At 42.4% G+C, this 22,963-nt stretch overlaps 1 protein-coding gene across 1 annotated transcript in view; it reads right to left on the reverse strand.

Moving 5' to 3' along the window:
• Positions 1-19,155, reverse strand: part of MGAT4A (alpha-1,3-mannosyl-glycoprotein 4-beta-N-acetylglucosaminyltransferase A) — a 108,595-nt gene extending 89,440 nt beyond the window's left edge. Inside the window, 2 exon segments of the mRNA XM_032653359.1 lie at positions 14,569-14,897; positions 19,088-19,155. Coding sequence (XP_032509250.1) covers positions 14,569-14,662 — 94 coding nt within the window. The 5' untranslated portion in view covers positions 14,663-14,897; positions 19,088-19,155.
• Positions 19,156-22,963: the final 3,808 nt, after the last annotated feature.

Consider the following 22,963-nt stretch of genomic DNA (forward strand, 5'->3'; position numbering starts at 1 on the left):
CAAATAACAACTGTCTATGTAGAAAATCCCAAAGGTCAATAAAAAAACTCCTGGAACTAATAAGTGGTTACAGAGAAGTTTCAAGATACAAGGTTAATATACAGAAACAAACTGCTTTCTTATATACCAGCAACAACTGGAATTTAAAATTGAGAACACAATACCATGTACATTAGCACTCCCTGAAATAAAATACTTAGGTATAAACCTAACAAAATATATCCAAGATCTATATACAGAAAACTACAAAACTCTGCTGAAAGAAATCAAAGAAGATCGAAACAGGTATTTCACGAGGTCAGTTCTCCCCAACTTAAACCACTGGGAAAAAAAAAATCAATAAAGCCAAAAGTTAGTTCTTTTCAAAATATCCTCCCAAAGAAAAAAACCCAGGCTCAGATGGCAATGAATGCATGGTTGGTTCAACATCATAAATCATTTAATATACCATAGTAATAGAATAAAGGATTAAAAAACAAGACTTTCAATAGATGCATTAAAAAGCATTTGACAAAATCCAACTCGTTTATGATTTTAAAAGCTCTATAATTCACATCATATACTTAATGGGAACAAAGCAAGGATGTCCACTCATGTCATTTTTATTTGATGTTACACTGGAGTTTCTAGCCAGTACAATAAAGAAAAAGGAGGGGGGAGGGGGAGGGGGAGGAAGGGAGGGAGAGGAGGAAAGGGAGAAAGAGAGAGAGGAAGATAAAATACATTTTAAAGGTTTCTAAAGGGGTAGAGGGAACAGGTATTATACCAAGAATATGGAACTGAATAGCCACACTGGCTGCTAGAAGACAGTGAAAGCATTTCTTAAAAATTCAGAGGAAACATAATTTTCAACTTAAAATTCTTTACCCAGCCATTAGTGAAGTGTGAAACTAGGATTTTTTTTTGAAGATTTTTTTGATGCGGATCATTTTTAAAGTCTTCATTGAAGTTGTTATAATATTGCTTCTGTTTTATGTTTTGGTTTGTTGGTCACAAGGCATGTGGGATCTTAGCTCTCTGACCAGCGATCATACCTGCAGCCCCTACATTGGAAGGCAAAGTCTTAAGCACTGGACTTCCAGGGAAGTCCCAAAACTAGGATTTTAAAATATTCAAACATGTACCTATTCAGGAAGCTGCTGGAGAACATGCAAAGGAAAAAAGCCAAGAAAGAGAAAAACTTGGGATCTGGAAAACACTCCCAAGAGGGAGACAAAGGGAACTCCTGGGATAATGGCAACTGCAGACCCAGAAGACAGCTCTGCAGAGGCCTAGAGTGTGACCAGTCCAGACTGGAGAAGGACACAGAGCTACAGGAAGGAAACAGCTGGGAAGAAGATAAAACTGATAAGTTATCTGGTGTATGAAAGCATTTGGAGAGAACTACTAATAGACATATGGCATAGAGAACAAACCGGAATAAAACAGGCATGCAGAAAATTATACCAGAATGAGAACTGCTAATACCAGGGAAACAAAAAGTTGTACAATAAAGGAAAGGTACAAGTACAATACTTGGCTCAGAAGTAAGACGTATTCACTCAATCACAATAATGTAAATATGGAGTCACGATTTAGCTAAAAATTGTGATGTCACTATTATATTGGAAGAATGAGAAGGAAAGAGGGAATAAGAGCTAAATTTTCATCTACAAGAGGAAGTCCATAGGGCTTCCCTGGTGGCGCAGTGGTTGGGAGTCCGCCTGCCGATGCAGGGGACATCGGGTTCGTGACCCCGTCCGGGAAGATCCCACATGCCACAGAGCGGCTGTGCCCGTGAGCCATGGCCGCTGAGCCTGCGCGTCCGGAGCCTGCGCGTCCGGAGCCTGTGCTCCGCAATGGGAGAGGCCACAATGGTGAGAGGCCCGCGTACCGGAAAAAAAAAGAAAAAAAAAAGAGGAAGTCCATAGATGATGTCTAAAAGTGAAAACAAAATCAAGGAAGAGTAGTATACATACACACATATAATTTATAAATATGGAAATGCCAAAAAGAACAGCCAAAAGAACTGAACATAGCTCGTTTGGGCACAGGAGACTAGGAGAGTACAAAGAGATGACGCTGGATGTTATCCTTTCAATATCACCTTTCAGGGTTATCAAAAAACGTTTTCTAGCTATGAGCATATTTCACTTTAATAAAAATTTTTACTTAAGTTAAAAGCACACAACACATAAACATACAGCAGTAATACTGCTTTAATTGAAGCGCCTAGGAAACAGAACTCAAAGATCCACTCTGCTTCACAGGGGGACCAGAAGAAACAAACATGAAAGAGTCATCATGGTGGAAATTCAGGGGGAACTGAGCGCATTGGGAAGAGGAAAGTAAAGAGGTACCAAGAGGCAACGCCCTGGGAGACACTGCTAGGAGGCTGAGGGCACTTCTGTACTGAGTTCTGAGATCAGGTCACGAGTTGACACACCGGCAGGGAGGTGCCATGAGGGTCAAAGGGACAGCTAGAGATTGTCAGACTGCTGAGTCATTTAAGCCAGAACCTATGGAACAGATAAAGCTGTGGCAAAGAGGATTAGGAGAGGAACATCTGCAAGAGTAAAGATGGCCAACAATTTTCGGTTAATATTAAGTATTCGGATGGTGATAACTTAAAAGCTGAAGATGAGCTAGATCCTGGAGACCCCTGAGATGTCAGGATGAGAAACTTAAAAATTGTACATAAAATCGGTCTGTCCTCACCTTACACAACCTCTCAGCGTCTCCGTCTGCAAACACTTCCCTCAAGTGATTTTTCTTGTCCATTCCCATGACTCTCAGTTTCCTCAGTATGCCAACAACATGCACATTTCTACCTCTGGCCTGAGCACGTTTATCACAGAACTCACGACACCATCTCTACCATACTCCCGACACCTCCTTCCTCTCACTATGCTTCACCCACACGGATTCTTCCTCATGCTCTTTCAACATGCCTTTGGAAAGAGCTCACCCTTGACTTTTGTACTTCCTGTTTCTACTTCTGGCCCTACTTCTCTGGCTTCTTTGCCCTACTTCTCTGGCTTCTTATCACTTAGGCCTCCATTCAACTGTCCCCTCCTCCGAGAGGCCTTCTCTGACTACCTGTATCTAAACAGCCCTCATTCCCCCTTCTGTCACTGCCCATCGCATTAGCGTGTTTTACTGTCAATATTCATTAAATCATCTACGCTGTTCAGTTGCTCAGCTATTACTGTGTAACCCCCCCTCCCCCCAGTGAAGATCTGGATAAACAGGCTCTATGACAGCAAGGATGTCGCCTACCTTGTTGACCACTATACTGCCAGTGCCTCGTGGAACAGTTCCTTGTACATGCTCAATAAGCATAAGGTGAATGGATAAATTAACTGAGCTGGAGAGAGAAGAAGGCGCAATCTGAAGAAAGCTACTTACAAACCAAAGAGCACCAGGGCAATAGAGCACCAATATCCTATCACTGGGGTTAGTACATTTCCTTCAAGATAGAATTCATCACCAAGCAGTGTAAGCAGTAAGACTCATGGGGCGGGGCGGAGGGGCTGGCCTTGTTCAAATACTCCCCTATAGTTTGCATATTAACTTCTGGCCAGTTTATCAAAAGAACACAAGACGCATAGTCCACACGCAGGAAGGAACTTCCCTTAAAGAAGGTGACAGGGGGATGTCCGTAGTGTCCTATTTCTACCTTATCTCTTAGTTTTCTGATAAGGAAACCCAAGTTATCTTTACTCTTTCATCCAATCAGGTCAGAAAGGGCAATGCTTATTTCCCTTGAGAAGAGGGTTGATTAACCTTCTAGATCACAATCAACACACTAAAAGGTAACTTCCTTTCATTACTGCTTCAGCGGAAGCTTGCCACCACCTGGGGAACGATTTCCCCCTCCTCCCTGTTTACACTTCCTTCTTAAGGAATTAATTGCAGCCATGGGCTGGTTCCACTTGGTGTTTGGTTAGAGCCCTGGATCACACACTCTCAGGTACACAGGCTCATAATCATTCTGATCGCTGAGAGCTTCACTTCCCATCACAACTAAATCAGTTTCCCTGTTCTGTCCTTACATGGCCAGTCATATTCTACCATTGTCCTTCCCTTCTTTAATAGGCTGACTACAAACTTACCTTTGCTTAGGGACAGTTCCAGTTTACAACTGTTATCCCAGCCTAACTGTTACTAGTAACAATAATTGTTCTCTAGTGCCCCAGTCTGGACAATAAATTATATGATCACCCTAACTGTTGAGGAAATAAATGATGTCCATTAAAAATATTATCTATAGGGCTTCCCTGGTGGCGCAGTGGTTGAGAGTCCACCTGCTGATGCAGGGGACACGGGTTCGTGCCCCGGTCCGGGAAGATCCCACATGCCACGGAGCGGCTGGGCCCGTGAGCCACTGCCGCTGAGCCTGCGCGTCCGGAGCCTGTGCTCCGCAACGGGAGAGGCCACAACAGTGAGAGGCCCGCATACCGCAAAAAAAAAAAAAAAAAAGAAAGTGGCCATAGAGTGACAACTGCGAAAATGATGAAGTAGGGACCTCCAGGATGTGGAGGGACCTCAGAAACACTGAAATGTGATTTAAAAAAAAAAGACAAGGGACTTCCCTGGTGGCACAGTGGTTAAGCATCCGCCTGCCAATGCAGGGGACACGGGTTCCAGCTCTGGTCCAGGAAGATCCCACATGCCGCAGAGCAACTAAGCCCATGCACCACAACTACCGAGCCTGTGCTCTAGAGCTCGTGAGCCACAACTACTGAAGCCTGTGCACCTAGAGCTCGTGCTCAGCAACAAAGAGAAGCCACCGCAATGGGAAGCCCGCGCACCACATCAAAAAGTGGCCCCCGCTCTCTGCAGCTAGAGAAAGCCTGTGTGCAGTAACAAAGACCCAAAGCAGCCAAAAATAAATAAATAAATAAATATTTTTTTAAAAAAGACAAGATGTTGTTATACATGTAGAATACTTGCATAGTACTGTTGTAACAGAGCACAATATGATTTAAATGTTTTAAAACACAAAAAACGATACATACATGTACACACATACAGTTTCTGGATACTTATATACATAAATCAATGTATAAAAAGTGGACTAGAAGAGCACACAGACATGATATGGTTTGCCTCAGTCAAGGTAGGGGGCAGAGATGAAAAATGGGTGTAAGATTTTAGGGAAATCTGCCATGCTTCATTTATTAAAAATGAAAAGACTGGAAATAAATATGAAAATCTAGGGGGAATACTTCTATATTATTCATTATATTTTTCTGTATACTTTGAAATTTTAAAATATGGGGTCGGGCAGGGTGGGGACACGGTCTTTGTGCTTTAAGAGGCTCATTGTCTAGACTCAATCCTGGTTCATTTTTGCTGGCTGCCAGCAATCACTGCTTCTTTTTATAAATATTCATGCTCTCAAAGTACGCTACTAAAGTCTGTCCCCAAACATCAAGCTCTGTAATTTGCAGATCCATCTTTTCGTCCTTAGGGGGAAAAAAAACCCACAAAACAAAAAAACGGTTTGCCTACACGTTGCCTTCAAGCACTTCACCCAATCTTTAAAATTTCTCCATGATCATTAACAGTGAAATGAGAGGCAAAAAGAAAAACAAAAACCAAAAACCCAAACCCGAAACAAACAAAGCCAGAAAGCGAAAGTGACTTTTCCAAAATCCAAGCACAAGCTGTAAGAGAACCAAGATCTCTAGGATCTTATTTTCCCCCAATGATAATACTGCCATTATTCCTCAGGAAAAGAAAACTATCAACAGCATCTTAAGAGTTTAATAACCTCTACATTCACCTTGCCTTTCACTTCTAAAAAGGAATCAAGTCCAACTCTGCCAGAGCAAGGCTGGTCATGTGTAATCTCTGGAGTTCTTTCTGGACCTTCTCCACGACTTAATCCAAATATTTAAACATCTGTTAGAAGTCAAAAATTTCACACATTCCATGATACACCTGACCTTCATTATAACTCACTCACTGAAAATGGTTCCAAAGTAACTTAAGTTCCACACTGGAAACCTATATTTTCTAACTACCCATAAATTTTTTTTGCCAGCTGCCTTAGGTTGACCTTAATCAACTCTGTTATAGACCAAAATATGGAAGTCAAGACTATGACATCCTCCTCTGTGATTTACTCAATGTCAAGGTTCTTTGAGTTCACACACTGACAATAAAGAGTCTGCTTTTTAGGTCCATAATAAAAGGAAACATACTAAATTTGATATAGTCATTGATTATGTGCTTTATTTTAATCAAAAGCCTCTAGATTTATGTGTCATCCTCTGCATCAGAGCAATAAACCTAAACTCTGAAAGTTTAAGATTCTGTGTAATTATATCTGGGGAAAAGAAAAGGTTATATCCACCTTAAACTATGGCAACATGTTGCTAGAAAGACACTTTAACGGTTGTTACTCTGTGACAAAACAAAATCCCACCATCATCACTCTCGTCAACACACATTTCTTCCAGAAATATCAGCAACCAATAACACAGATACTTCAATTTAAAGGGAATTTTGCAACAGATTATTTGCATGACCTAAGTATCCTTTAACTAATGACAGGGTGAACTGACTTGTTAATCTAAAAAGAATCAAATTGAACTGGATTTTTTCTCTAAATTTCTTAAAAATGGAAACCTCAGGGGCTTCCCTGGTGGCGCAGTGGTTGAGAGTCCGCCTGCCGATGCAGGGGACACGGGTTCGTGCCCCGGTCCAGGAAGATCCTACATGCCGCGGAGCGGCTGGGCCCGTGAGCCATGGCCGCTGAGCCCACGCGTCCGGAGCCTGTGCTCCGCAACGGGAGAGGCCACAACAGTGAGAGGCCCACGTACCGCAAAAAAAAAAAAAAAAAAAAAAGGAAACCTCATACTTAAAAAAAATTGCAAAATAAATGAATAGGGCTAGAACATGATTAAATACTATCAAAGAAAATACTGTTTTAGAAAAAGTATATGAAGAAGCCACATTCGGTGACCAACAAAATGGGACTTCCAGAAGCCCCTCTATGGAAACCCTGTTTTCTACTGCAGTGGGCAGTCTGCTTCAGATAGTCCAAGCCAGGGCATCAGACACACCTGGGCATCAGACACACCTGGGCTTAGACCTTGCACTCTATCCTTCTCCAGTCAGGTAACAGAGTGGGATGAAGCAATTTACTAATTGCCTTAGTGTCTTCAAACAGGGATTTAATACTCATCTATTTCCCTAGAGCTGTTGTGAGGACTGAATGAGACCATCAAATGGTATTCTTCACCATCCCCAAATACCAACCCTACGCTTATCTTCTTTGAAACTACAGGCGTATTTCTCCTGAAACAGCAGCAGTATACAGTAATAACAGAGGTCTAACCAGTCTTATTATCTCTCTGCAAAACTGTCTGCAAACTAATAGGACCTTACCACTGACTGAAAGTGAAATGGGGAAAAATAGGAACAGATAAAACATTCGAAGGAATGCTGCAGAGTTACAAAAGAGACAACTTGAGCTAAATTCAAATTAGGAGAGGCAACAAAAAAACCCACAAATCTTGAAGGTCAGGTTTTTAAACTTAACCTCCACTGACTTAATGAAAGAACAACATGGTACCAGGGAAAACTCTATCATGGCTGCAAGGCACCAGACATCCAGTTTAGGAACATTACATTTCCTGGAACATTTATCTCCTTTTTCCATAACTCACACACAGGATTTGTGAAGAAATTTTTTTTAAAAAAATTTTTTTAGTACTTTGAAATAGCAATCAAGGTGCCAACAAAAGTTTCTCTACACTGGAGCCTGCCAGTACTAACAAAGAGGTAAATTCAAGTAACATCTGGCCATTTGCCACCATGTGAAGAAAGAGAGAAACCTGTAGGCAAACTTTTCCTTTCCCACTTCACATTCTCCTTTAAGTAACAAGTCCCAGGCTGCCCAGTTGTCCTACAAAACTGCAATCATATTGGAATGCCTCTTTAGAGAGCTGGAGCTCATCAACACAGGACAAAGTCTTAGTGATCAATAAAACCTCATAAAGAAAGGAAACTAGGGTACAGCACCATGATGGGTTAAATTGGAAAAACCAACCAATGACCATTTCCTAAGAACAACAGCAACGCTTGTCCATCATGGAGTCTCACAGGCACCAAAATTTTGGTCTCTAATATAATTCCTACCGAAAGGAACTAGGACTCTTAAGGCATAACTAATTCCACATCTTCTGATAGGGGGGAAAACAATCAGGACATGTCTGCAAGCATGGAAATAGAATTAAGAAAGCAAGGATGCTTCCAAAGATGTCAGGGAGAGTTCTAAAGAGGTAAAGACAATAGCCTTTTTAAAAGGACCTCCTGTAGACAAGTTGTGACAATGTGGACACTGGAAGAAAAAAAATTATATTAAGTGGATATAAATGTATTTTGGAAATACTACTAAAAAGAGGAAAATATTCGGAGAAAGGTTGGAATGCAAAAAAAAGAGGTAAAGTATATGGGTACTTTTTTGTTAATTTCAGTAAGTAGAAGACTGTCAATATAATTGAGTGTTTGTTTCCTCTAATAAGCATGTCTCCTTATAAAGTATAGATATCTGTGTATACCAAGAAATGGGGGCGGGGTAGTTCTGTGTAAGCCCAAGGGTTTTCGAACAAAGTAAGAAGTATTACAAGAATGGGGGGGGGGGGGGGGCGATGATCTGAACAATGGTCTCACAAAGAAACTGAGTAAGAAAAGAATGATCTGTCCTAAAATGATCACAGTCCTAGACTAGATCCCTCATTTCAGAGGAAGAAAACTCTAGGTGGTCTTCTAATGAGAAGATGCTAATAAAGTATGCTTAAGTTAACATCTCTACGAGGAGACTGTATGTATGTATACACTGAGATTGAGCAAATAATTACTATATTGGGATACTAACAGCCATGTTTTTTACGGACACAGGGAAATGTCTAGACTAGACTAGAATGAACACTATAGCACTGGATTAAAATCAGAGGGACCAGTATGAACTCACAGTGGGTTTTCTTTTTAATATATACAGATGGATATATACACAGGTGTGTGTATAAACACACACACTTCCTTGCACTGTCCACTGAGAGGGACAAGAAGTGCTGATACCACACAGAAATTAGTCCATTAAGACTCCATTCTTGGGCTTCCCTGGTGGCGCAGTGGTTGAGAATCTGCCTGCTAATGCGGGGGACACGGGTTCGAGCCCTGGTCTGGGAGGATCCCACATGCCACGGAGCAACTAGGCCCGTGAGCCACAACTGCTGAGCCTGCGCGTCTGGAGCCTGTGCTCTGCAACAAGAGAGGCCACGATAGTGAGTGGCCCCCGCTTGCCGCAACTAGAGAAAGCCCTCGCACAGAAACAAAGACACAACACAGCCATAAACAAATAAATAAATAAATTTTAAAAAAGAGTAACAACCCAAGCCAAGCTGTAGGATTTACTAAAAAAAAAAAAAAAAGACTCCATTCTTCAAGGAGCTAAAGGCTCCTGTTACCTGTGAAGCTATCTGGTCCTGTTCTTTGGGAGTTTTTTTAAATTACTGATTTAATCTCATTACTGGTAATCAGTCTGCTCAGATTTTCTATTTCTTCCTGATTCAGTTTTGGAACACTGTATGTTTCTAGGAATTTATCCATTATTTCTAGGTTGTCCAATTTGTTGACGTACAAATTTTCACAGTAATCTCTTATATTTTGTATTTCTGCGGTATCAGTTGTAACTTCTCTTTCATTTTTCATTTCATTTATTTGGGCCCTCTCTTATTCTTGATGAGTCTGGCTAAAGGTTTAACAATTTTGTTTACCTTTTCAAAGGACCGGTTCTTAGTTTCATTGATCTTTTCCATTGCTTTTTTCATCTCTACTTCATTTATTTCCACTCTTATTATTTCCTTACTTGTACTAACTTTGGGCTTTGTTCCCCTTTTTCTAGTTCCTTTACGTGTAAGGTTAGATTGTTTGAGATTTTTATCATTTCTCAAGGTAAGCGTGTACTGCTATATACTTCCCTCTTAGAAGTGCCTTGGCTGTGTCCCATAAATCTTGGAATGCTGTGTTTCTATCTTCATTTGTCTCAAAGTATACTTTTATTCCCTTTTATTTCTTCAATGACCCATTACATATTTACAGCATGTTGTTTAGACTCCACCTATTTGTTATTTTTCCAGTCTTTATTTCTTGTAGTTGATTTCTAGTCTCATATGCAGTGGTCAGAAAAGATGCTTAATATGATTTCAATCTTCCTAAATTTACTGAGACGTTTTTTGTGGCCTAGCATGTGATCTATCCTGCAGAATATTACAAGCACACTTGAACAGAATGTGTATTCTGCTCTTTTGGGGTTGAAAGTCCTATATATATTTATTTAGTCCATCTGGTCTAATGTGCCATTTAATGCCAGTGTTTCCTTATTGATTCTCTGTCTGGATGATCTATCCATTGATGTAAGTGGAGTGTTAAAGTTCCCTATTATTGTATTACTGTCAATTTCTCCCTTTATGTCTGTTAATATTTGCTTTATGTATTTAGGTGCTCCTATGTTGGGTACATACACGTTTACAAGTGTTATATCTTCTTGTTGGATTGATCCCCTTATCATTATGTGATGTCCTTCTTTGCTCTAGTTACAGTCTTTGTTTTAAAGTTTAATTTAAGTATGCTTAAATAAAAAGCTGTCCCAGCTTTCTTTCTATTTCCATTTACATGGAATACCTTTTTCCATCCCCTCACTTTCAGTCTATGTGTGTCTTTAGATCTAAAGTGAGTCTCTTAATAAGCAGTGTATATATGAGTCTTGCCTTTGTATCTATTCAGCCACCCTATGTCTTTTGGATGAAATGTGTAGTCCATTTACATTTAAAGAAATTACTGACAGGTATGTACTTACTGCCATTTTGTTATTTTTTTTCCCTGGTTATTTTTATTGGTCTTCTCCGTTCCTCTCTTCTTCTCTTGCTCTCTTCCCTTCTGATTTGACTACTTTCTTCAATATTATGTTTGTATTCCTTCCTCTTTATTTTTAGTGTCTATTATCAGGTTTTGGTTTGTAGTTACCATGAGGTTCTTCTATAACAACATATGTATACAGCTATCTATTTTAAGTTGATGGTCATTTAAGTTTGAGCAGGTTCTAAAAGCACTACATTTTTATGCCACCCCCTCATTTTATGTTTTTGATGCCATCTTTAACATATTTTTATTTTGTGTATCCCTTAATTAATTATTGTGTGTGTATATGTGTATTTATTAATTTTTATTTATAGTTATATGATTTTACTAGTTTTGTCTTTTATCCTTCATACTAGGTATATAGGTGGTTGATCCAACTACCCTTACTGTATTTTTGCCTTAGAATATATAAAGAACTCTTACAACTTAACAGTTAAAAAATTCTTTTTAAATAGGCAAAGAACCTGAATAGACATTTTTTCCAAAGAAGATATACAAATGGCTAATAAGTACATAAAAAGATGCTAAACATTATTAGAAATACAAATAAAAAGCACAATGATATACTACTTCACTACTACCAGAATGAGTGGAATCAAAAAGCCAGATAACATGTGTCATCAAGAATGCAAAGAATTCATACCCTGCTGGAAGAAATGCTAATGGTCCAGCTACTTTGGAAAACAGTCTGGCAGCTCCTCAGATGATTAAATACAGAGTTACCACATGACCTGGCAATTCCACTCCTCGGTAAATAACCAAGAGAAAAGAAAACACACGTCCACACAGAAACTCGTACACGAATGTTAGATGTCCCTAAGGACAGGCATCTAAGATTGCTTGCTTAGTGCTGCCCAGTTCCTGACCAAACTAGGAAGTCCATTAGGAGGACCCTGCCCCCACTCCACACACACACACACACACACACACACACACACACACACACACACACACGTAAGACATGTAACTACCCTTGTCCCACTCTCACACCTGCTTACAGCTTTCCCAACCTGTGCTTTCCACACAGTTGGAATTCTGCCTAATTTTTATGTGAGAATCCTGTATACCCTGCAGAAACCTGGACCCTGGACTGAACTCCAGCTTTCCTGGTTGGGTTCCTGACATCCTCCTCAACTTACGCCAATCCCGTGGACCAGCTCATGTATTCTTCCAAGTAGTAAATGAAGACCTATAACAAATATGACAGGAACTGCACTGGGATTACCAGCTAAACCCTGGGACAGTCCTGGAATCCTACGTGCCAATCACAATGAGCATCTCGTAATTCCAAAGCACGAATGCTCTACACCCTTGCAGAAAGTTCATGGATGCACAGCAGCCTCCTCCACCTGACATGCCTACTGTCCCCTGTTCTGCCTGGTCTCCGCTCTTCTGGGCAGCAGACCAATGGCTAGGAGCATGATCTCTGAACCGGCTTTACTGAGTTTAAACTTCACTCTTCCCCTTAATGTATGATCTTGACAAGTTTCTCTACCACTCTGCCTTGGTTTCCTCATGTATAGGAAGGGGGTAATAATACCTCCCGAGGTCATTATGGGGATTAAATGAGACAACATATAACACATAATATGCTTATAACAGCACAACCACAGCACTCTGTTACTGCTTCTATCTTAGCCTATCTGACGGTATCACATTTTTTTACTTGCATCTTCCCCCTACGGGTCCTTGAGCTTCCCAAAGGTGTGAAGGGTCTTCTTCCTTTTCATATTCACAGCATATAACGCAGTGCTAGGCACAGGACAGGTACGTGAAAGGGACCAATGAATGAGTGAAAAATAAAAATTATGAGTCCAGAAACATCGGTGATTACAGAAACCATGCTTTCAATATAAAAAGCAGAGCACGTGGTTTATGAGTATATAAGAATTAAAGATCTGAAATGAGGCTGGAAAATCCAGGCTGACTGCCAGAATGATCTAGAAAGAATCCGAATGCTCAGCGGTCAGAGTGGTTACATAAACACTGGCATTAAAGCACAGGGGGTTTTACAGAAGCACGACGGGAGACCTCTGCTGACACCTGAAAGAGTCCGGACAAAACACTAAGCAGACAAAACAGAGCAGAAAAGTATGCACAGAAGGACTACAGACTGTTCAGAGTGGTAATCAAAGAGAAGAGGCTTTTTGTGTGTATCTCTAATACTACACGGTGAAAGGATCGTTATATGTTTTGAAATTAATTTTGATTCTAAACACCACTTAACACACACAAAAATAATGTTTATAATAGCTTTACGTATGGAACAAGATAAAAGGAATGGAGATTCCAAAAGTTTTAATCCTTTAAATAAGACACAGCAAAAAGGGTCAAGTTTCTGTTACTGTAACTCTCTGAATAGATAAGTCTCCTGATAAGAAAAAAATCCATATACTCTTCTTAGGGTCATTTACTCTTATTTCCTAAGTAGACTTTTAAGGCCAGTCATCTGTTCTGTTCACGTCAGGGACAAGCAATAGTTTGATTAACTACTCAAAGTTCTCCTTAAGTAAGTCTTCTCCTTTTGGCACGATTAAACAATGAAATCTAAAATATATATATTAGTATGCAAAGAAGCAAGGTCTTCAGAAAGTATTTCATTCATTTTCCCCAAACAGTTCCTTCCGAAATTAGAGTCCAACTCAGAGAAAAAGAGAAAAACAATACCAATACTATACTTGCTCAAAGCACAGGACACGTTTTCCCACTTATATCAACTTATTTCATATATACTCACACAGATATATACATATCAATACACACACCGGAGAAAAATTAAGTCGTGAACACATCTTTTCAGTTACTTTCATACAAGTCAATAAAATAATGCCAGCAACACCACCTTCCAATAACCAGGTGACAACTACTAGTCTACCTTGACTCTAACAAACCAAATACAATACTCACCTCCATTCTTCTTGCCATCAATATTCCCTAGATTAATATAAGGAAAGGAGACAGGTAAAAAGTAGGGGTAGGAATTTACTGTAAATATTTCCTCTTCAAAAAAAGCAAAGAAATGCATTAGCCCTGAATATACTTCCAATCACTAAACAGACAACCTTCCTTAGAAACACAGTTTGATAGTCTAAACAAAATTAATTTTTAAACTTTTAAAATTTTCACATCAGAATTTCTCCTCACTTACTTCAAAAATAGTCTTGCCTAAAGAGCAATCTGTCAACACATGCTGGTTAAATCATTAACTACACAGCACCAAATCATTCGTATAATCAGCATGTAAATTTCATGAAGGCGCCGATTGTCCTTTGACGCGTTTTATACAACATCCGGTACAAGGAAGCTTATTAAACATTTATGATGTTTAATAATAAAAAATAAAATGCCCAAACAGAAGTCTTTGTTACTCGACTTGGCTGCCATTTATAATATAAACCACTGATGAGCATGTTTCTCCAAGTGCAATTACAAGAAATCAAAACCAAAACAAACCCCATTCAAATGAGAAATTCTGTCTCCTCCGTCCAAGAATACTGCCTCATTTTTGTGTCAGAAAGAAACTGGCAGGCCGCCAGCAGATAGCATGCAACATGCAGCTTGTAGGGGCATTTAACTCAAGCATCTACGCACCACTGACAAAGCAAAACACCTACTACATGCCATGCACATTTTCGGAGATGTTTTCCTTACCTTTCCCATTTTGCCACGTGGTATACCAAGATAAAGTAAGGAACGACGTGATAAATGCTAAAACAGTGGCTACAGTTCCATTTCGGAGCCTCATCTCATTTCACCATCACACTGGTTCATATGTCTAGGATGATAACCAAGACTGTTTTCTTTTTATCCTGAAGTCAGGTGAAGCCAGTACTCCTGGCTCCCGGCCAATCAAAACAATCAATAGGCGAGGTTCATTTCAGATGCTCCGCAGAAGCAGCCCGGCAGCCACGCCACCCACAATTACTATTCAGGACTGTCTGCACGGTCTTCATAGGTGGATGCTGCAGGCTTCTTTCTTCCTATTCAGGGGGAAGAGAGAAAGAAAAACTTGCTCAGTGACGCAAAATATTCGTTTCTTCATTTATCAGTCACTGTTATAAACAGATTTTTGGCTGGGCTGAACTGTATCTGTAAAGATTACTCCCATATCCAAATGACATTTAATACACTAGAATGATATGGTTCTTCTCCAGGGAAAAAAGCTTCCAACTGTACTCCCTCCTCATTGGTTTTGTTTTGCCTGTGGAAACAGAGTTATGGTTACTTATTTAAAGGGGGAAGTGGTGAGGCTCATTAAATAATAAGCCACAGATTCCAAGCTGAGAACTCTAACGATCACACAGTGGTTCCTGAGTAACATCACCTTCCCTCTCTGCAATCCTCCTGTTGCACAATAATAGTTAATGTTTTAAATTTTTTAAAGAAAACTGACAGACTACAACCTACGAGGGTCAAAAGCCCTAGGTCCTAGATCCAGCTCCATCACTGCTTGCGGGACTTCAGGCATGTCACTTATCTTGGCTTTGTGGTTCATCCGTAACATGAGAAAACTACCTGTCCTGGACCCTCCTGTTCTCATAAATAATAAAAAGGTTATAGTTATGATTGCTATTGATCATCATTGTAAAATAAATGTCATTTTTCCAACGATTAACCTACTCCCCGGGTGTAAACTGGGACTATTTCAGCATTTAGAAAACGCGGCAATCCAACCAGGATACCATAGGACCCAGGACTAATCACTTAGCATTGCTTTAACTCAGGAAACCTGGAGATCACCTCCCATCTAGCAAAGCTGAAAAAAATCTGGAGATCACCTCCCATCTAGCAAAGTTCAGAAAACAGAATGAAATCATGTCCTGAGAAGTACTTAAGTATAGTCACCTAGCACCTAATAGGTTCTCAATAAATGTTAACTGTATTAAAAAATAAAACCAAATCAAAAACCTGCAGCCAGTCACGTCACTGGTTCAGGCGGCTCTGTACACAGCCGGTCTCATTCCCTCAGGGCATATCAGGCACGACAAGATGTGCATTGATTCCTGCTGGCCACAGGGGGACCATGAGATGCACTTGGCAATCCCCTAAGTGACACTCCAGCGGGGTGAGTTAATGCACCTCCAAAAAGGCCTGGGAAGCCCAAGGGACAATTCCCTATGGCGAAGAGGGCAGCTGATTAAAGCGGCCATTTGTAGGCAATTCAGAAACTACCATCTCAGCTGGTTTGTAAAAGTGATGTTGCTAGAAACCTCCACTAGTGAAAAAAGACATCACTAGGGCACAGGATTAACAGTAAGAATGACAGACACTACAACTCATTGAGGGTTTTCTATGTGTCCCTCACACGTTCTAAATCTTCAATCTTCAACTCCCGTGAGGCAGGCATTGCTGACCCTATCTTACACACAAAAAAATGAACCCAGAGACAGAACCCTAATTTGCATGACTCCAAAGTCCAAGTCCTCATCTCCCACCCTTTGCCTCTCAAACTAGGCCACCTGCACCGGGGCCCCTAGAAGCGCCAGGGATATTCCAAGTCTCAGGTTACACCAGAGAATCATCCCGGGGTGTTACCTTTACCCAACAGATTAAGTGTGAATTTAAAAAAATAATTATACTCTACAACCAGTATGGATCTATTATAGAATAAACTGCAAAATTCACAGGAAATTTCAAAGTTTCAACTTAAAACTTGAAACGAATTTCTCACTTCCTGTACCCTGGGCTAGGCCCTCCCCCCCCCACACGCACACCCAGGCAGCCTGTTAATCCTCCTTGGCCAGCAGCTCTGTGGTATAATATTCTAGAAGCACTGAACTCCCCTCCCCTTACTCTCCGCAAACAAAGAACTCCAAAGATATTCTCACGTTCAAGTTATGATAATTTTCTAAAACCAAAGTTATTCACCTTCTAACATATCCATGTCAACAGTCTTCATGGTGAAATTCTAGAATTTCAACTCATTTCCATAAAGTGCCTAATATATTGTCTTATATCAATGAGCACTCGGTAATGAATTCTGATTATAAAAAGACAAGGGATAACTCAGTGAATCATGTAACTTGGAATTTTAATCCTGTTGTGGCATCATATAAAAATTCATGTAACTTTCTGTTGCTATATCCTTAGCCCTACCTTACTTCAAGAAGGATTCCGTCCTTTGGTAAAAGAACTAAAAGTATACAGGTTATTAGAGTAGACATTCAGTCAATAATCACCGGGAAGTAGAGAAGCAGAGAATCAGAAAATAAAGGATATTTTGAAACATAGTTTTATTAAATACAAATAAATCCCATAAAATTCAGTATAAATGGGTAGAGAGACAAGTAAAAGTGAATGAACGCTATAATCAAAGTAGACTATAGATATAGTATTGGTAACGGGAAAAACATAAGGAATATTAAATATTGGATCCAGGAAGTAATTACTCTCTGGTTTGAAGAAAATACTTATAATGAACTCTGCCAACAAATAAGACCTGAAATTCTGCAAGAGAAATACAAGAGCATTTTACTCAGGAAGAATGTCATCATACATTTTTAATTAGGGTTTCCACACTAATGAAGTTTAACTGCACAGAACAAGAGTAAAACCAATGATCCCCATGCTCTCAAAACAGGAGAGGTGAGGCTGGACAGCCAAGAGCCCTTTGGATTGACTGACTACCTAAAGCAAGAGAAGAAGTAACACATATTTTTCATCACTGTCCACATTTGTAAAAATTTCAGTCTAACACCTTGTCACTCCCTGTGACTATCACTTAACACATCTGAATTCTTAACAACAAAAAAGGCAGTGGCTTAAGTTACTGGTCATCTTCTCCATCCTGACAAAGCTGTATGGAACTTTCAACTCCAGATCTCACACTGAAAAATCTGTTTTATTAACAGTCCTTTAAGGGCTGCAGTCCTTTATGTTATTATTAGATACATAACTTTTGTTGGATTTTAAAGTGTTCTCTGAAATAGTCAATATATTCTATGGCCGAAAACACTTAACATATGGCTTAATTATCATCCCACAGGCAGGACAGAGATGCCTGAAGGAAAGGCACCATCATGAAATCCGGGATGTAAGCCCTACAACTTTATACACCGCAATCATGTTAAAATTCATTGGTTTTACGTTTATAAAAGGATTTCTATTTTTCGTCAATACAGCTTACATAATTTCATCGTCCTGTGCGTTTTCAGATTTACACGTGTGGGCTAAAGAAACCTTTGTTAGGATAACCTGTTAATGGAACTTTTTTAAAAAAACATTCAGAAAAAGAAACATAAACCACTAAATGCATATTATTCACTTCTAAATTTAGGTTCTAAATTCTAACGAACGACGTTGTCATTCTATTTTATCAGAAGTCGTCCGACAGCAAAAGCACAACAGCAAAATATATGGAAAGCACTGAAAACATGCACTGCGCCTGCTTATATTTCGCAATTCGGATTGTAAGCAATGAACGGGCTCCAGAGAAACGCACGCTGCGAGAAATAAAAAGCGGGCGCGCGAGTGGTCTGACTGCCAGCTCATAAAACACGCCTTCCCGCTGTCACCGGGTACACTCAGTGGAATCACCTGGCCCCAACCCGAGGGTCTCACTTGCAGCTTCCTCGTTAAGATGGAACTGAGGCCTGGGGATGGGGGTGCGCTTGCACAGAGGACCGGCGGGTCTTGACTTTGTAGGAAAATTCGCCAGGACTGTGTACGCTTCGCCGACCCGGCAGCAGCCCCAGACCCTGCGCCCGGGCCGCCTCGCCCCCGCCGCACCTGCCCCGCGGCCCCGGGACGCCGCCGACTCCGGGACAGGCGTGCGCCCTGGGGCAGCAGGTCCTGCGGGCAACTCTCTCTCCCCCTCTGCATCCCCAAACCCCCACTTTCCTCCACTTTGCCCCAAAGGCGACAAGCCCCGCCGCGCCTAGGAGCGCCGAGAACGCACCAGGCGCCCGGCCGGTCACCCCGAGAGCGCGCAGCACCCCGGGGCTGCGGCGGCGGCGGAGCGGGGCTGACGGCGAACCCAGGGCGGCCCGGCCCGCGCCCCGCCCCGAGGCCCGGTCCGCCCGCGCCCCGAGGCGGCCCCGCAGCAGCCGGAGGCGCACGAGCTCCAGGCCGGGCCGCGGCGCAGGCTGCTCCGTTACCAGCAGGTGGATCTCCCGCGACCCGGGGCCGCCCCTCAATCCCGCGCCCTCCGCGCAGCCGCCCTGCACACCACCTCGAAGCTGCCCGCGCGCCGCCGCCGCCTCGAGTCCCTCAACCGCCGCCGGCGTTGCCAGTCCTGCCGCGGCCGCCGCGGAGGCTGCTGTGGCCGCCGCCGCCGCTGCCGGGCGCCCCGCCTCCCCGCGCGGCTCCGCCCCGCCGCTAGAGCGATGCGGCCCCCGCGCCCGGCCCCGCCCGCGACCCCGCCAGCCATTGGCCACCGGTGCTGCGCGCCGTCCACCGGGCGCCCCCGCGCGGCCGAGCCTCCCGCCAGAGGCCCGCCCGGCTGTCATTTAGGGGCGCCGTCTCGCAGCCTGTATCATTCTCGTGAGATCTCCCCCGCTTCATTTACCGTCCCCGCGGGGTCTGGAGCGGCGTCTGGGTCTCCGGTCCCGGCCTCTGAGCGCTCGGTGTCGCCCGGCCGCCACATCTGGCTTTAATCCTCCCGGGCGTGTGCGCGGAGGCCGCTCAGGCTGCCAACAAAAGGCCCCGGGGAGCCCCCAGCCTCCGCCTGGGGCGCAACCCGACCACCCGGGGTGCCCCGGCCTCAGCCCCTACCCCCAGGTGGGATCCCGTCCCCGCCATCCTGCCAGGGAGGCATTCCCAGTGACAGGTCCCGGGGCGGCTCCCGACCTAATCCAGCAAGAGCTTCTGAGGCCCCCGCGCGTCCAGGCACCTCACCGATGTCTCTGGCTCTCGCGACACCCCCAGCGATAGGCATCGTTATCCCCAGTTTACCGACGAGGAGCCCAGAACTTAGGGAGAAGGACTTGCTTAAGCGACTGGGAAGAAGATAATATAAATTAGGATTTAAATGCAGATCGTTTGAGTGCTAAAGCCTCTGATTTTTTCCACTACACCACGCTGTCCTGCCCCTTTCTCCTGAGCCACATGTCCTAATCTATCACCATTTCATAAAGTTGGAGGTTAACTTCGGAACCAAATAGATAATCATCTATAGAAAGCCCGAGTGGTCTGCCCCAGTTTTTCTTAGTATCTTGTATGTACTGTGACTTGGGTTAGTAACTGGCCTGAGGGCCAGATTTCCTGTAATCTATGACAAAGACATTTCCTATTAGCAAACTGGCAACAATTTCATGACCAGATGTAAGTAATAAAGGCTGAAACCACTCTCGGATAAAACCTTTGATACACTGTTTGATACACCTTGCCTGACATATCTCTTGGGAATGGAAAGCCCTAGGCCTTGCTCTACAATGCTCAATGACAGGCAAGCAATTTCCTTGCAGATGAAGAAAGCACTACCATTTGACAAAGCCCCATCCACAAGACTGGACAAAAAACCAAATAGCCCAGGTAGCTCCTATTTGCATTCTACAGAGGAAGAAACCGGAGGCCCTGAAAGGTTAATAGTACAAACAGTAGTACCATACAAACTGATACAAATAGTAATGTAGGCACTAGTAAATGATGGAAGCACAATTCAGGTCAGTTTGACTCCAGAGCCCCTCCACCATTCCTGTACCTCTCTGCTTACACCTTCAGCAACTGACAAAATGTTAAGTGGATGAATATTAAAAAGATGCGTTTCTCTCCACTTTCTCCATTTTTTCTCTCTCAGTGAGGGAAGGAGATGAAAGCATTCACAAACATTCTACAAGCAGAGGCATATGTCAGAGAGAAAGGAAAGCTGCAAAGGACAAGCTTCAACTACAGACTCAATGGGCTTATTCAGGATAGATGGCAGAACTCCCCCTGGAAAAGGGTTAGTGGCGAACCCACAGCAGAAGACAAAAAGCAGGAAAGACAGAACTGACTTCCTCAGGGGGCCTTTTTGATCGTTTGTTGCTACTCCATCTGGCAGCAGAAGGACAGGTTTTGGAAGAAATCTGGTGATACAGTTAAACTTGTCACAAACCAATCACGTTTTAGCTCTGGAAAGCCTGGATTTCAGTTTGCTATCCTCACTTTGCAGAGCACACGATCCTGGATTGGCTGACTATGTCTGTGGAATTTGTTTGGTAAACAATTAAAGGGGTTCCTAACCCCACTGAGTCCAGTCTAGTTCTTTTTGCCTTTTTCATCTTTTCTGCGATGATTCTCTAGCTCCGTTATTCTGCATCTTCTCTTTTTGCCTTATCCTGGCCTTTAAGTTCACACAGTCAGTGGAAACTTGGGAGGGACTTAGGCTAGAAGTTCTGCCTGTAACTTCACCACTCTATGTTCCGTCTGCAACAAAACTGTGATGTGGTGGCTGTTCTTTCCACAGATGTTTCTGGAGCGCCTAAGATGTGCAGAGGCAGCTGATGCCTACCCAGGGGTGCTCACCGACTAGTGGGAGGGGTAAGTAAGGAAGTAGACCACAGACAGCACCATAAACTCAAGCTACCAGGACAGAAGATAGGATGGACCCTCAATCAGATTCTCAGGGCGGAGAAGGCTTCCTGGAGGTGACATCTGACCTAAAAACAGAGTACACACAGGAAGCTAATCTTTTCCTTTTATCACTTTGATGGGGAGTAGTTGTTGGTGGGGACCTTGCCTGCAGCAATCAACTTCTAAGAAATCAAACACATGATCTTTAGTTCTTTTCTGCTCCTGTCCCCTCCATGCACGAACCATCAAACTTGCATCATTTATGAGTGTTGTTAAATGTCGTGATTCTGGTTTCTTGGCTACTGGCTCAAATGGGATCTTTTTTTCTATTGTAAAGGCTTCAAGAGGAATCACATCACATCACATTCCTGTTTTTTTTTTTTTACCCTCCCATTTTACTTGATAAATGGTGTGTTCTATCCCTTTAGTCTAGAAGTTAGAGGGGAACTTGGACCAGGGTGGGCAGTAAGAGCGTGTTAACTCTTTGTTAACCACAGAGTGTTTCAGACACAGGTACACAGTATTTCTGTTGTATAATCAGACAGGGCACATGAGGTCCAAGAAATTAATGGGAGAATTCAAATAGAACCAACCACCACATTTAATATTCAGCTCTAGGTGGACATTAAGGTTTATACAGATGAAGGATAGCAGAGAGCTAAATTATTTTAATTTTTCATTTTTACACTTTCTCTCCACACCTTCACCCACCTCTTTGTGAAAGAACCCCTGAAAGATGCCTTTCTTATTCGTTCACATTCACACTGTCGGGGTAGGTGTACCTATCAGGTTATTCAGACAAAAGCCAGGCTGTGTGGCTACATGATTATGGAATTATAAGCCTTTACCATACTGAAGTGTTGTGGCCAGTGGTGTTTATATAAGTATATAAGATACTGCAAAAATTTTTCAAGAAAACCCCAAAACAAAAGAGAATCCAACCATCTTACTGGGAACAGGCGCCCTCGGCAATGCCACATGGCAGGAGGTTTAGGAGGCTTGGAGGGATCACTCTGCCCTAACTAAGTGCCTTAGCCCCGCCATTAAAGCTGACTCACTGGTTTTATTCTATTTGATGTATACTCCAAAGGCATGATGGAAGAGAATTTTGTGCTGGAGAATTTCAGAGCCTTGGCCACTTTTTTCTTTTCTTTTTCTTCCTCTGTGAATTTGGTACTTGGAAAAGATGCTGGATCGACAGCCCTGCATCTGAAATCCATCCATGCATGAAACCAATTTGAGCCGCTCAACTATGCTACTCCATCAATACATTTCAAACAGGACAAAAACCTTTACTCAAATAATATACCCAGGACCATGATTGCCAAACATCAGGCCATTGGACTTCTGGGTATCAGGACAACATAATCTCTGTCATCTTTTTCATAGACCTAGTGTTTCTGTGCCCTTTTTGATAGCAACTGAACACAACTCTACAAGTATTTGTCTGTATCAGCCATAGACCAGGAGGAAGGAAGGAAAGAGAGAGAGAGAGAAAAAAAAAGGGGGGGAGGGAGGGAGAGAGGGAGGGAGGGAGGGAGAGAGGGAGAGAGGG

Source organism: Phocoena sinus, chromosome 13, assembly GCF_008692025.1.
Source record: "Phocoena sinus isolate mPhoSin1 chromosome 13, mPhoSin1.pri, whole genome shotgun sequence".
NCBI lineage: Eukaryota > Metazoa > Chordata > Mammalia > Artiodactyla > Phocoenidae > Phocoena > Phocoena sinus.